Source organism: Hemibagrus wyckioides, linkage group LG06, assembly GCF_019097595.1.
Source record: "Hemibagrus wyckioides isolate EC202008001 linkage group LG06, SWU_Hwy_1.0, whole genome shotgun sequence".
In the NCBI taxonomy this organism is placed as follows: domain Eukaryota; kingdom Metazoa; phylum Chordata; class Actinopteri; order Siluriformes; family Bagridae; genus Hemibagrus; species Hemibagrus wyckioides.
This window is the reverse complement of record NC_080715.1, coordinates 20,294,167-20,307,712: the sequence shown is the minus strand read 5'-3', so window position 1 is coordinate 20,307,712 and position 13,546 is coordinate 20,294,167. Positions and strand designations below refer to the sequence as shown.

At 36.6% G+C, this 13,546-nt stretch overlaps 1 protein-coding gene across 5 annotated transcripts in view; it reads right to left on the bottom strand.

Annotated features, from left to right (window-relative positions):
- Window positions 1-13,546, bottom strand: part of lrp1bb (low density lipoprotein receptor-related protein 1Bb) — a 271,908-nt gene that overhangs the window by 168,479 nt on the left and 89,883 nt on the right. For all 5 annotated transcript variants that reach the window (XM_058392915.1, XM_058392917.1, XM_058392919.1 and 2 more), the window contains one exon: window positions 7,671-7,808. In XM_058392915.1, coding sequence (XP_058248898.1) covers window positions 7,671-7,808 — 138 coding nt within the window. The remainder of the gene's footprint in view (window positions 1-7,670; window positions 7,809-13,546) is intronic.

The window sequence follows — 13,546 nt, the reverse complement described above, 5'->3', positions numbered from 1 at the left end:
CATTCAAAAAGTTCAAAGCCTAGATGCTTGGATTGTCTAGTGCCTCATTTCTTAGTTTGATAAAAAGCACCTGACACATGAATACACGTTAACTGGTAATCTAAATGTAAAAGGAACCAGACATGGAACATCTCCTTATTGCTCACTTGCATTTCTTCTATAGATCAATACCTGTGTTTTCTCTCTAAGCTTTGAATTAAGCATTGCTATTTTATTTAAATGAGTTTTTCCTCTCGTTCTTCATATTGTGACAGTAATCATATGTTTTTCTCTTTTACTGCACAATTGCATACTTCAAGCTTTAATCCCACAAAATAAACAGTGAAACTAGGCATAGCTAAGTCCCACATTCAGAGTTGCTAACTTAATATCAATATGTACATGTAGAAAATACTCCATATTCAGATTTACCTTATACAGATATGTTACGTTGATTTTTAAATGATCTGGGTGTAGTTTACACTTCTGAGGTGGTTCTGGAATTGTCCTAGTTTATTACATTATTCATTGTGAATTTGTCTTAATTTAACAATACAGCTTTATAGACGTGATTAATTCTATTCATTATTCAGCAGATTATAAAACAGCACTTGATCCAGCACTTGCAATGCTTTCTAAACTGTACTTTTACTTGTTTGTAGCATTTTTACCATTTTTTAGAAATAGCAGCAAATACATATCAAGGTAACATATCGTGGTTACTTTAAATACTACCCATTGATCAAACAGGTATCATACAAAAACATGTTACTGGAAAATGTTTTTTTTTTCGGGAAAACGAATTTATTTTAAGCTCGTAGTTCCATCTGATGTCTGAATACAGATGGGTTTGGTTTCAATAATAACTCCTCACTATGCCTATGTAACTCAACTCAACCTAAATGCATCCTAAATGGCATCTCATTATACAAATATGAATGTAATAAATATGGTAATGAAATGCATTTAGGTGAATGCTTCTCTTTCTTTAAATAGAAAAAGCACAGTAAATGATTTGTGCTCCATGGATATTCATATTTGAATCAGAAACCGTTCTTATCAATGTTGTCTTGGCCCCAGAGCGAATTATTTGTTTGTTTGTTTGAATGGTTGATAATGAAAAGTTAATCAAGTGAGATAATTGAATGCTGTTGAGAGGCAAAGAGAGGGAGGGAAAGTACATGCGCAACATTGTTTTTCATTATTACGCAAGGGTGGCATTATCTATTAACAATTCCATCTCCCCCAAATACTAAGGGTAAATTATTTCACAAGGAAAATATCTATCTGATAGACAATAGGTGTATTTACCATTATGTTCTTGATTGCTTTTAAATCATCAACATATTAAATCTGACAACAGATGAATAAAATATGCATAGACATTTGTATAATTAAATGAAATGCATTTTTTTCATTAAAGAAAAATGTCTACTAGGTATAAAACATGCCAATAAGTCTACTGAGTATGAAAACAACTGTCATGTTGTTTACATTTGCCTATAAAAAGCTCATGATAAAGTCATGGCTTGAAGGTTAGTTTGTTTTACTTGCCAATAAATGTCTCAGTGTGCAGTTTATCATCCAGTAATCAATATCAACAGAAACATCTGTACATGCTGATAGAGAGATCATTTCTGGCCTTAGCATATTTAGACACATTGACAACCTTTAAACAGAGGTGTACAACAATGCAGTGTGTGATGAGGGTGAGCGTGTAATGTGAGGGTGTGGAATGAGGTGTCTTCAGGCCTTAGTGGGACCACATTCAAGACAGCAATGGTGTATTTAAAAGATATGCTCAGACAATAGCATAGCGCTAGTTTGACTTCCAGTTCCAGTCCATCTCAGTCCAACAAACCTCTGGCTCATAAGAGATCTAGAGTTCTAGGATAATGCTATTGTGGTTATTATCTCAGTCACTCAATAAGAAGAACCTAATCCAATCCAGTCCAGTACAAACAATCAGCATGGAATCAAAACTAATTTATACCGAATGTGAACAAACTGTTAGCCATGATGTTATTGCCGTTCCCCTGATGGGAGGAATACGAGTAGGAAAGAAATGCAAGAACTGATGGAAAAAGAAACACACTCCTCTTCTATGTGAAACAAGCCCAGGCACAGATCTGTTTTCCAATGCGTATTTAATTCCCATTAATTCTTTGTTTTCAAGAAGTGTAAACTGTTCATAGTGTCTAATTTGCTTATGTAATATTAAAGTGCTTCTGTTATCCCAGTTGCTGCACTAGCAGGGAAGGAGCCTGATTTGTGAATTATGGCTCAAATGACAAAAAAATATAACTTAAATCACCAAAAATACATAGATACTGCACTAGATGTCAAATCTGAATGAAAAACTAAACATAAACATTATCAACGTGGCACACTTGCCATAAGTAACCAAATAATGATTATCTAGAATAAAAGTAAAACCAGTTGCAAAAGGTTTGAAATCAATTAAATCAAATCTAATTTTTCAGATTGAAATCAATCAAATCAAATCTCACTTTTTCTTCATATTTGACAGATCCTTTGTTATAACATTGTACACAGAAAAACAGCACAATTTTATCATATAAACTTTGGCCATATTATGTTTATGTGACAATTCTCAAGGGCATCGTTCTAACACGTGATATGTATCATAATGTATATATATATATACAGCTCTGGAAAAAAATAAGAGACCACTGCCCAATCTCCAGATTTGAACCCTATTGAAAACCTCTGGAATGTCATCAAGAGGAAGATGGATGGTCACAAACCATCAATCAAAGCTGAGCTGTTTGCTTTTTTGCAAAAAGAGTGGTATAAAGTTCCCCAACAGCAATGTGAAAAACTGGTGGAGAGCATGGAGCCAAAACGCATGCAAATCACGGTTATTCCACCAAATATTCCATAAAACATTTTGTTTTATTTGAGTTATTAAAGCTCTGCAAATACTACATGATCTTGGGTTATTTTGATGTGTTGTCATTTCCTTTAAATATACAATCTAAATAACAATAGTTATATTTTGAATTTAGGAGAAATATTTAATTAAAATTATAATTTTACACTGCCAACAGTCTCAAATTCAGAAATGTTCTTGGTTGTCAGATTTATTTACTACTAGACTTCTTGCTCTGGATGGCTTTACAGTTTAGCAAGGTGTGAAGAGCATTAAATCTAAATATTTTATGTTAATACACTAAACAGTTTCATGAACCTGCATGTAAGTCAATTGCAGCAAAGAAGCAACTTTATTCAGCGAAGTTACCAAGGCTCAGACCGAAAGAAGTGAAACAGAATTTTTAACATGGAAGAACATCGACTTGAGACGCAATCAATGTCAGCTTATTTTCTTGTGACCGTAAATCACCGTATTTAGGTAACTAGAATTACATTTAATCCAGACATAAAATAGCGATGTTCCTAAAAGTGTACTTGCTTTTGAGACAATCAATGCGGTTCCTTTAATAAAACACAAATATTGATATCTAATGGCAAAAAAAAAAAACAACACTGCTTTTGGTTAAATCAAATGCATCAATCCCACAGCAGCTTCAGCTCGTATTACTCACTGTCTCTCAGTAAATAACAGACGTCCAGCTGCTTTGATGATTCACATCACTGTTGACTGAACCGCAGTCTTACCACGTGAACGCAGCCATTAAGTCTAGACTTAATGGGAGTATGCATTCTGGGAGAATAAAGAGTTAAATATTTCACTATGTTGAATTCATGTAAGTTTTTTTTAAATGCTAAAAGTAAAATGCTGCACATAAGAACATTTTCAATGGATGGAAATCCTTGAAGGACAACTCTGACTGGTTTACTTTTAAAGAGTTTCTCTGTAGTCCCTGATACATATTTTCTCTCCAGTCCTCTCCACCTGTTCACTGTTAGGAGGTAAAGCAAAGCACACTGAATGTGAAAGGTGGCATAATACACAAGACTTTATCATTCCTCCATATGAAGCCTTCTGTTCTGTTCTGTTCTGTTCTGTTCTGCTCAAGACCAAAATATAACAGAGTGAATTTCAGTAAAGGTGAAACAGAATATTTTCCATATGGGCACAGTTTTGTGGGAAGTCCTCTGGGAATGCTTTTGCATATTCATTATGAGAGGCGGAGAGAAAGTTGCAACAAAGACACAACAGCTGTGCTCCAACTTGGTGACCCCAATTCTTCCCCTCTCCCCGAGTGTGTGTTCCGCAGGTGTGCATCCGCGCATGTGTGTGTGTGTGTGTTTAGGAACACATGCCGTATGTTCCTGCCCAAACCACTCAGAGTTACTCATTCGATTTTCGCACTTCATTAAGTCCACCCTGACACTTACGTCTGCACATGTTAAAGGCACCAAACAGCTTCTAGCCACTAGCAAACCTACTGAGACCGGCTGCCTCCACACTCTGTAATAACATTTCCAACAGGTTTAACATACTACACAGCAATCCCATATTTTCACTTCTGTTTCCCGAGAGACACATGCTGAATAACAGGCTGCAAGCTTACATTGTGTTTATGACAAAAAAATATACAGTAATATTAAGATAGATTTCACTGATACAGGATACGTGATATTTGTTTTGCTTTATCTGTGGTGAATATATCATCTTGTGACCAAACCCCAAGAAAAAGCCCTAATACATATAAATGCACATGGTGAATTCTGATATATCATGATATATAGTTTTGCTGACAAACTGGTGGCAAAACTGTGTTGTATTGTGATGAAATTAATCACAATATCGATATTATGTCATCGTCTACCACTGACCTGTTGATTTCTCGAATGTATTGATTCATTTTCTATAAAGGCATGCCTCTTTCCTACTCATTATGACACACTATCATTTTTATATTCTTTAACAATGGGAAACTACAATTTTTTTGTTATGGTGAAGCTTTTTGTATGGAGACATTTAGTTAACATTTATGGCAAGGAGTATTATTAACTTCAACAGACAGAGAGAAAGAAAGAGAAGAGAGAGAGAGAGAGAGAGAGAGAGTGAAGAAATGATGCAGGAATGACTGTTTATAGATGCTATAAATACAGTAAGTAGTTAAGTTCTCTTGTGGATGTTCCACAACATTAAATCGAACTCTAAACGGTTAGAAGCATAATGTGTTGTTCATTAAGAGATTAAAAGTTTGAATTATTCCAAACAACTTTAAACAACAAGCTGCAGTTATTTTGTCTTAATAACTCCAAAAGAGAAGAAAAAATTGTGGTCCACAATCTGGTTGAGGAATGTTTATAGCTGCTGTAACATAAGCGACACAACAGGAACTGACTTGCCTTGCAGAACACTATAAACGATTACAACTTTCAATTAATAAACTGAAATTGTTGGCAAATTTCTGTGATATAAGACACTTCAGGAGGTGTTATTAGTGGGGATGTGGTTGCTTAGCTTAGTGGTTAAGGTGTGGTACTATTAATTGTAAGGTTGTGCGTTCAAATCCCAGGTCCACCAAGCTGCCACTGCTGGACCCCTTAATTGCTCAGTTGTATAAAATGAGGTAAATTGTTGCTCTGCATAAGGGTGTCTGCCAAAATTCTGTAAATGAAATAAGAGAGATAATAGTATCATACCACTTCAGTATTGATTGTTTTCCAATAACAGAAAGTGTTTTATTCCTAACATACACAGGGTCTAGTGCATGAGGTCCAAGTGGTAACTTCTGATAACGGTCCTGCAAAAGCAGAGGTGTGTTTGAATACTCAGGGTATTCAGACTACAGCAGGGTAAACACTGGAGGAAGAAATGAGCAAAGGGAGGATTTATTGCCCCTGACTTCATTGCTTAATTAGCTGTATCTAAAAACAAACAAATGGAGGAGGAGAACAATGAATGTAATGTAGCTTAATGTCTCTTAAGACCTTAGGATAACTTTCTGTGATACATCACTGTAGCCTCTAGACACCACTCACAACCTAAAAAAGCCCAAGCTTCATCTTTTTCCACTCCTCTCTGTCCACTGCATCAGTTGTTCTGTGTGCTGGGAGGTTATTGCAGCTTTTTGCAGGAAGAGATGTTTCAAGGCAAGACCTGCCTTCAGGGCAGGTAAAAAAGCACTGAGCTTATGAGACAAGAGACAAACCTCTCCAAAATATGACACAATGGTTAGGTGATTTTCCTTCCAATAAACTAAGGTGTTCAGCAAATGCTAGCCAGAATCCTCCTGTCTTTGCTATTGGGCATCTCACTGAATTCAGGATTCTAGAGGAGAATTCTGTTTTAAGTGAGGAAGCAACAGCTTTTGAGCTGAGAATAAACAAGAATTTGTTGCTCCGAGCACAAAAGGAACTCTGTCAAATTCAACCTGACACAGTAATCTTCTGTGTTTCATATGGGTGAGTGGCTTTTCTTCAGGCAGGCATTAGATCAAAGGGCAGGATCAGCAGGTTGGAGCCGAGCTCGTGTGGGTGCTGTGTACTTTCAGTTCACTAAAGGTCACGGCTTTGGGCAGCTAATGGGCATCCACCCAGTGTGGCCTGCCGAGTGTGCATTATTATATCACAGAGGCCAGGTGGCTGTGCTTGCTTGTTATTGTGCTTTAGACGATTGTGAGCAACAGTAGGCTGTGTCCAACATCGCACCTGGTGCTGGGGACAGGCTTCAATATTCACCTGTTTTTACTGGATAGTGGAAGTTTGGCAGATTGTGAGCTGTGCTCAATTTTGCAGCCTACTGTCATAGATAAACAGTTTGAATCAGGGGTGGACAAAGGATCTATTAGCTAACCCATTGTGCAAGTAGAACTTGCCAAGTCCCAAGTCATGTTTTGGTTGCCCAGAAATTGACCAAGTAGGAGCTAGCGTAATGCAGTGATGTACAGCAAGCTACGATACACAGCCAAGAGTATGGAAACAACTTAGTACTGAACATCCCATTTCAAATCTTTGTTTGCTAATTAGTCTCCACTCTTCAAGGAAGTCTTTCCACTATTTTTGATTTTGTAATGTAGCTTTTGTTATTCCAGCTCGTTAGCTAGTTAACACAAACTAAGTGGAAATTAACTAGTATAGAGTATAGATGACTCTGTGTATCATTATCCTGCCACCATCATTATTATTTTACTATTGGTGTTATTATAACAGCATAGAAATTATTTCATGATAATTACAAAAATACGTGCCAAAATAAGATTTTTTTGTGAAATAAAAAAATAATAATAACTGTGAAAATTGCATTACGAGTTTTGTTTCTCAGATTGTTGAATCTACTTTTCTGTCAGGCAACAATAAACACTTTTCCAGGCTACTGATTTGTCCACCTGTGCAAAGTGAATGAAATCAACAGGAATTTTATAAAAATTTTATAAAAAAAAAAAAAAGAAGAAGAAGCAAATACTGCTGCTGCTAATCACATACAGTCCAATTACTTGCTAAACTTTCAATTCAAGTTATGTCTGAGCATTTAAGGAATAAGCATGAGGCCATTAGTGTGTTCTGATCTCGATAGGCATCAGTTTCAGGCAGCATTTGCACTTGCCCAAGATGATACATATTGTTCCACTTAGAAGGTGACTGTTTATTAAAGTGCCAAAAAAAGAGAGAGAAAAATCTGGCCATAATTAAAACATAACTTGATTCTCTGATGTGTGTGAAAGATAAGGGTTGCTACTGTACTGTCACAGTAACAGCTGAGATGATCAGACATCTGCATGATTCAAATGAATATGGATGCTGTGTCTTACCTCTGCAGTGAACTCCTTCATCAAAGCCATCCGCACAGTCTTTGGCCCCGTTACAGAGCTTGTTGAAGTGTATGCACTTTCTTGTTCCAGGACACTGTATGTGATTGAGATGACATCTGACTATTACTTCTGTGGTACCTAAAGAAGAGATGATGAAAGCGGTTAACAGCTTGTTATGCAAAGCATACCATGTGCTTCCATGAGATTTAGGATTTCAGATATAACAGTTAAGATTTTCATGCTACATCACAAACATACATACAAAGTTGCTACACAACAGAAGTGTTATTCAAAAATTCAACTGCATATATAGCATATATAACTGCTATATATAGCAATTTCTATAAACACAATATGATTTGGTGTTGATATTACTAATGGCACTAATATTATTATTAAATATAATATTTTATTTCTTATGAAATATAGTAATTTGCATTCCTTCTCCTTTACCGTTTTTGAGGACTAAGGGCTTTTTTTGCTTCATCATTTACTAAACTGTCTTTTCTCTTTATTGTCGTACTACATCTTCATTTTGCATGGCATTTAATTCAGCACGTATTGAAGAACAGCTCATCTTACTTTGCTGAAAGGCAAACTCTAACTCTGGAAAAGCTGCTCAAGAACAACACGTTAGTGCATAGCCATTTTGTGTGTGTGTGTGGGTGAGTGTGTGTGTGTCAGCTACATACAGTAAATTGCATAAATAATATTGAAATTAGGAAGAGAAACTCATGCTGTCTATAAAAGTACCCATTACAGTGAGAAATAAAGTATTAATGTTATTACTGTATAGCACTGCTGAATGGGTGTGAAAAGAAAGGCAACACCAAAGATTCATTGAAAGAGATTTGTGATCAGACAGCTGTTGCATTTTTATAACCATGGACTGTGGTGTAAATTCTGAACTACAGCACAGCACAAGACATTCCTGTTGTGCTGAAAGCAGCTTCAATTAATTTAGACACAAAATCAGTTTTTCAGTGCGAATCTGCAGTTTATATTCTAGTACAGAGATCAGGTGGTAAGAATACACTCCAATGAAGGTTTTACATTTCATCTTGGCACTTGTGAAAAGTAATGTCATGTGTGCACTGCATTTCATTTTTTCTCTCCAGTGACACAAAGCCCTTTTAAAAAAAGCATTTCACAATGAAAGGCATTAAAACCTTATCACTAAAAGACTCTTGATTTGATATGTATATACAGTATATCGGCCAATATAGACTGCATAAAGCTTAGCCAGAAAAATAGCCATCTACCAACTGCATTCTAATGCATGTCTTTTGTTTTGTTGTATGCTGTTAAAAGTCTGAACGGATCACTCAAACACTGTTCAGTTATCACATGGACAATCAAAATGAGGAATACAATCATAACTTGATAACTATGATAACTAACCCAGTGGAAGCTAATATAATCAAAAACATGTTGAGAAAAAAAGCAACAACAGAAAACCAAATCAGGTCCACTCCTGAAAAAACAGGGATCTGAGGCTACAGTGGACACTGGGTCATTGATCATTTGGGGCCGTTTGTGGCTGGTGGATCAGGAGCCCTTGTGAAGACTGATGGCATCATAAATTCTGCTAATTACCAGAATATTTCAGGAGTTTCATTGATCAAAGAATGAACAGAACTACTTCTAACTTCTAGTAATCATAAGGAAATTGCTGTACACAATTGACTTATCTATGGTATACCATATATGGTATCACCATCTATCACAATATATGGTAAACACACTTTCTCTTTTAAAAGCTCAGTGGCCTACTCAGGAGCACATTAAAAGGTCTAAGAAGATGACTTTCCCTGAAAAAAAAAAAAAAGTAGAGCTACTGTTACATGAGTGATTTGTCCAAAAACCACATTTGAAATATTTAGTTTAAAAAGTTTTATGGTTGCATGTTTATATTTTGTTATCTTTACTGCACTTCAAAATATTTCTATTTTCTCTGGAATGAAAATGAAAAGCTCCTTATCAAGCACTTGATCAATCACATTCTATCCAGAGTAATGTGTGTGTGCATATAACACAAAAACTACAAAAGCTATGTGAATGCATGGCTAATAAACATGATTCCAGGTTACCTCTGCCAGGAGGTTCAGGATTGAAGTCAAAAACACTTTTTTACGATGAGCATCTCTGGATTTGCACCCTAGTAAAAACCTCTGGTCCATCTCGTTGAATACTAAAATCTGTTCCATGATTTGTTTTTCAGACTGTATAAGTCTTGCACCTTTTCTTGCTCTTTTCCAACACCTTGATATTGCCTTGCATTATATAACATGTTCACTCTTGTTTGTTCTCTGCCTTTGTTATTAACTTTGTCCTTAGCATCTTATGCTATGTAGCATTTAGCCTATTGTTCTGTCTTAACCGTAACTGATATCTGATTTCGTGCTGTGTTTGATTGTTTAAATGTTTCTTTGTCCTTTACAGGTAAGTCCTTTGCACTAGCTGCTCCTTTCTCAGGGTGCAAATGGCCAGGGTTCACTTTGAGCTATATTTCATATTTCAACAAAAACAGAACAGCTGCATACATAAACATAATATTACGCAGACACAATTGTTTAAAACCACTTTGGTTTAATCTTTGTATCTCTTTCCGCCCTGCATTCGGAGATAATCATATCCCTGGGCCTTAAATAAAAGAGGCATTTTACATTTTAACACACTCAGCACTGAATTGCCATCAATTATTATGGTACTTTTAAAAGCCCTAGTTTCCCATCATAGTGTTACTCTTCATACCATCAGATGCACAGATACTGCTGAGGAATGCTGACAGTCAGAGAGAAAGTGAGAGACAGAGTGGTAAAGAGAGAAAGAGGGAGGGGGAGAAAACACAGCCTCAGTGATCTCCTTATTGACACTTCTGCACCCAGCAGCTGTTTAAAGATTCATGAGGCACGTAGGTGACCCTCATCTGCTGAGCAGCCACTAGAGCACATAAAACATGTCTAAGCGAAACATTAGCTTCCATTTTGCATGCTGTGAATGTGTCACATTGCACCTTAACTACACCAGTATCAATTACCAGAACTGCAACACAGCCACTTAGCATGAGATTTATTGCCCACGTGACAAGGCCTCTTACAAATCTCCAGAGTCCCTACTACATCACCGCTCTGATCCCTGGCCAACAAAGATATCCTAAGTGGATACTGAATGGTTCAGTGGTGTTCATTTATTCTTCATGAAATAGAAAAAATGCCACAGATAAACTAGGTATCATGATGAAAAAGTGCGTTTTGCATAATTTTGTATTCCTATATTTTAAAAGAATATTAACTTTTTTTGTCACTTTCTTTTCCTGAAATCCACTTTTTACACAAGCCCAAAGATATGCTTTATTATGAAATGTCAAACAGTAGCTGTCTGATTATCAAGCAGAAACACAATAGCAGGCGGATCAACCTTACAGTCTGCTGTTTGTGAGGAGAGCGCAGTTTTCAGTGCTATTCAGTTAGAATGATCTTTATTTTAAGCCAATTCATCTTCAGTACAGAACAATGGTACATGGTTCAACAGTGTAAAGAAATTCAAGGTCCAAAATGTGATGATTAATAGCCCTGCTAATTTTCAATTACTAATTATATACACTGGCAAGCATCTGTATAATTATGCATTCATGTGGAAATTTCCTTTTACTGATGAATAAACACGGCACCAGAACTCACGCCTAACATACAGCATATAGTTAACACAGAGGAGTGAAGATCTGCGACAAACTGTGATTATCTTAATAAAACTGTATTGTTGATTACGGAATCATTTCCACTCACAAACTGATTGGGAACTAATCTAATCAGATGAGGGGCGAGATGAATATTCAACAGCCTGATATGCACCAAGCACAATAACAGATGGTGTGCAGGATGATAGGAAATCAGTTCTCATTGCCTTACACTAAATTACCAGTCATGACACAGCTTCTAGTGAATCATACTGCATGGAGGACTATATAATATGGAAGTGGTGAAGATCTTTAGAAATAAATGCAAATCTCAATAAGAATCCAATTAAGCAGCATATTAAATACTATAAGTAATTATAATGGAAGAAAAGTGGGGTAGTATTATGAGTCGTAGTACATTTTATGATCAATATCTCCTTTTTTGTTCAGAGCTAGCTAATCACTAGGAGCAAAATGACTTTAATAGATTAGTGTAGTGAGTTGGAGTTGCACTATAATTTTTGAAAAATAGCTACTGTGTTATATCCAGATATGATAATCTGAATATGAAGCAATTATTACTTTGTTATTGTGTCATTATCAAGGACCTATATCACACTGCACTGTACTGTGTTTGTGTAAATACATATAAATATATCCAACCATCCATCCATCCATCCATCCATTTTCTCTACCACTTCTCCTATACGAGGTCACGGGAATCCCGGACTTATCCCAGGGAACTTGGGGAAAAAGGCAGGGGACACCCAGCACAACTGCACACACAATCACACAACCATTATTCACACACTATGGACAATTTTACAGACAGCAATCAGCCTACCGTTTGGGCTGGGAGAGGGAACTGGAGTACCCAGAGGAAGCCACTGAAGTACGGGAAGAACAAGAACACGGGGTGGAGGCAAGAATAGGACATCCATCCGCAGAGGTTTAAGGCAAAGAGATAAACATTAAGCACCTATACAATATATTTATTTACAAAAAAGTTTTCACAACTGCACTGTTAGCCAGCCTACGGAGTTAAAAATGCATCGCATTATGTAGTTACATGTCTATGTTATAAGAAGCCCCATTTAGTAGCTTTAAAATGGCACCAGCCCAACACCTATGTGATCTACACTGCCCAAGAAGGAGAGCCAACAACTTCTGGTGACATGAGCAACATCGAGCATTGGTGACTAGATGTGGGTGTGTCCAGAAATGTGACGAAGCGGAGAAAATATTATGCAAATATGGCGTGAAGTGGTCCAGTGACTACCAATGGGAGAAAAGACAGTAGATGTGATCTGTGACAAAGAACACACACTACTTCTCCTTTATATCGTATGATATGATGCATGTATACACTGCTGAATTTCATAAACAAACGTTCTCCATCCAGACTAATTAATTTTAGCAGCAAGAAAACTGATTTGGATGCACAACCCACTCATAAACCTTATTACTATGGCAACCACTACACAAAACGCCTACTGGCGACTTCATAGTACAATGACTGGAGACCCGCAGCGATAACAACAGTAGCTCGCTGTATGTTATTACATTACATTAGGTATTGGTTTTGAGCATGCCGTAAGTTAGCATGCAACATGAGTATTCACACACCAATTCATTAATATGTATAAAATATCTGGTACAAGGAAAGTATTTTACATTTACGTGAGCATGAAGGAACAAACAAGTCGACATGATAACACCTATTTCTAAACCCCAAATTCCAGATTACTTCCCAAAAAGTCCAAATGAGCACATTATTTCTCTTGCATTCATTCCAGTGAAAATGCTTCCTCTTAGTATGTCAGTTGTCATGCCTCATTGTAACACGGCTGTCAGAAACAAATGCAAATACGAGCCTCAATTAGAGCGCTGAAAAAACAATGCCTATTGCAGACGGGTCTCAGGAAATCAAATGTTCTGCCACGAACACTAAGCATACAGATGAGCATTCCTATTCCGTACAAAGAAGACCTTCGATAAACAAACAAGGTTTTGTCCTTTTTTAAGCCTACAAGAATGGGTCCAATGTCATTTTCAGACAAGTCGGCTGCCAAACTAAATCTGCAGTCTCTGTCCTTTCCTGCACATATTACTTTTAATTAAAAAGTCATGGTGATATTTACCCTCTTTTCTCAATGTGAATGAGGAGAAATCAGCTGGGACTAGCTAATCCATCTAT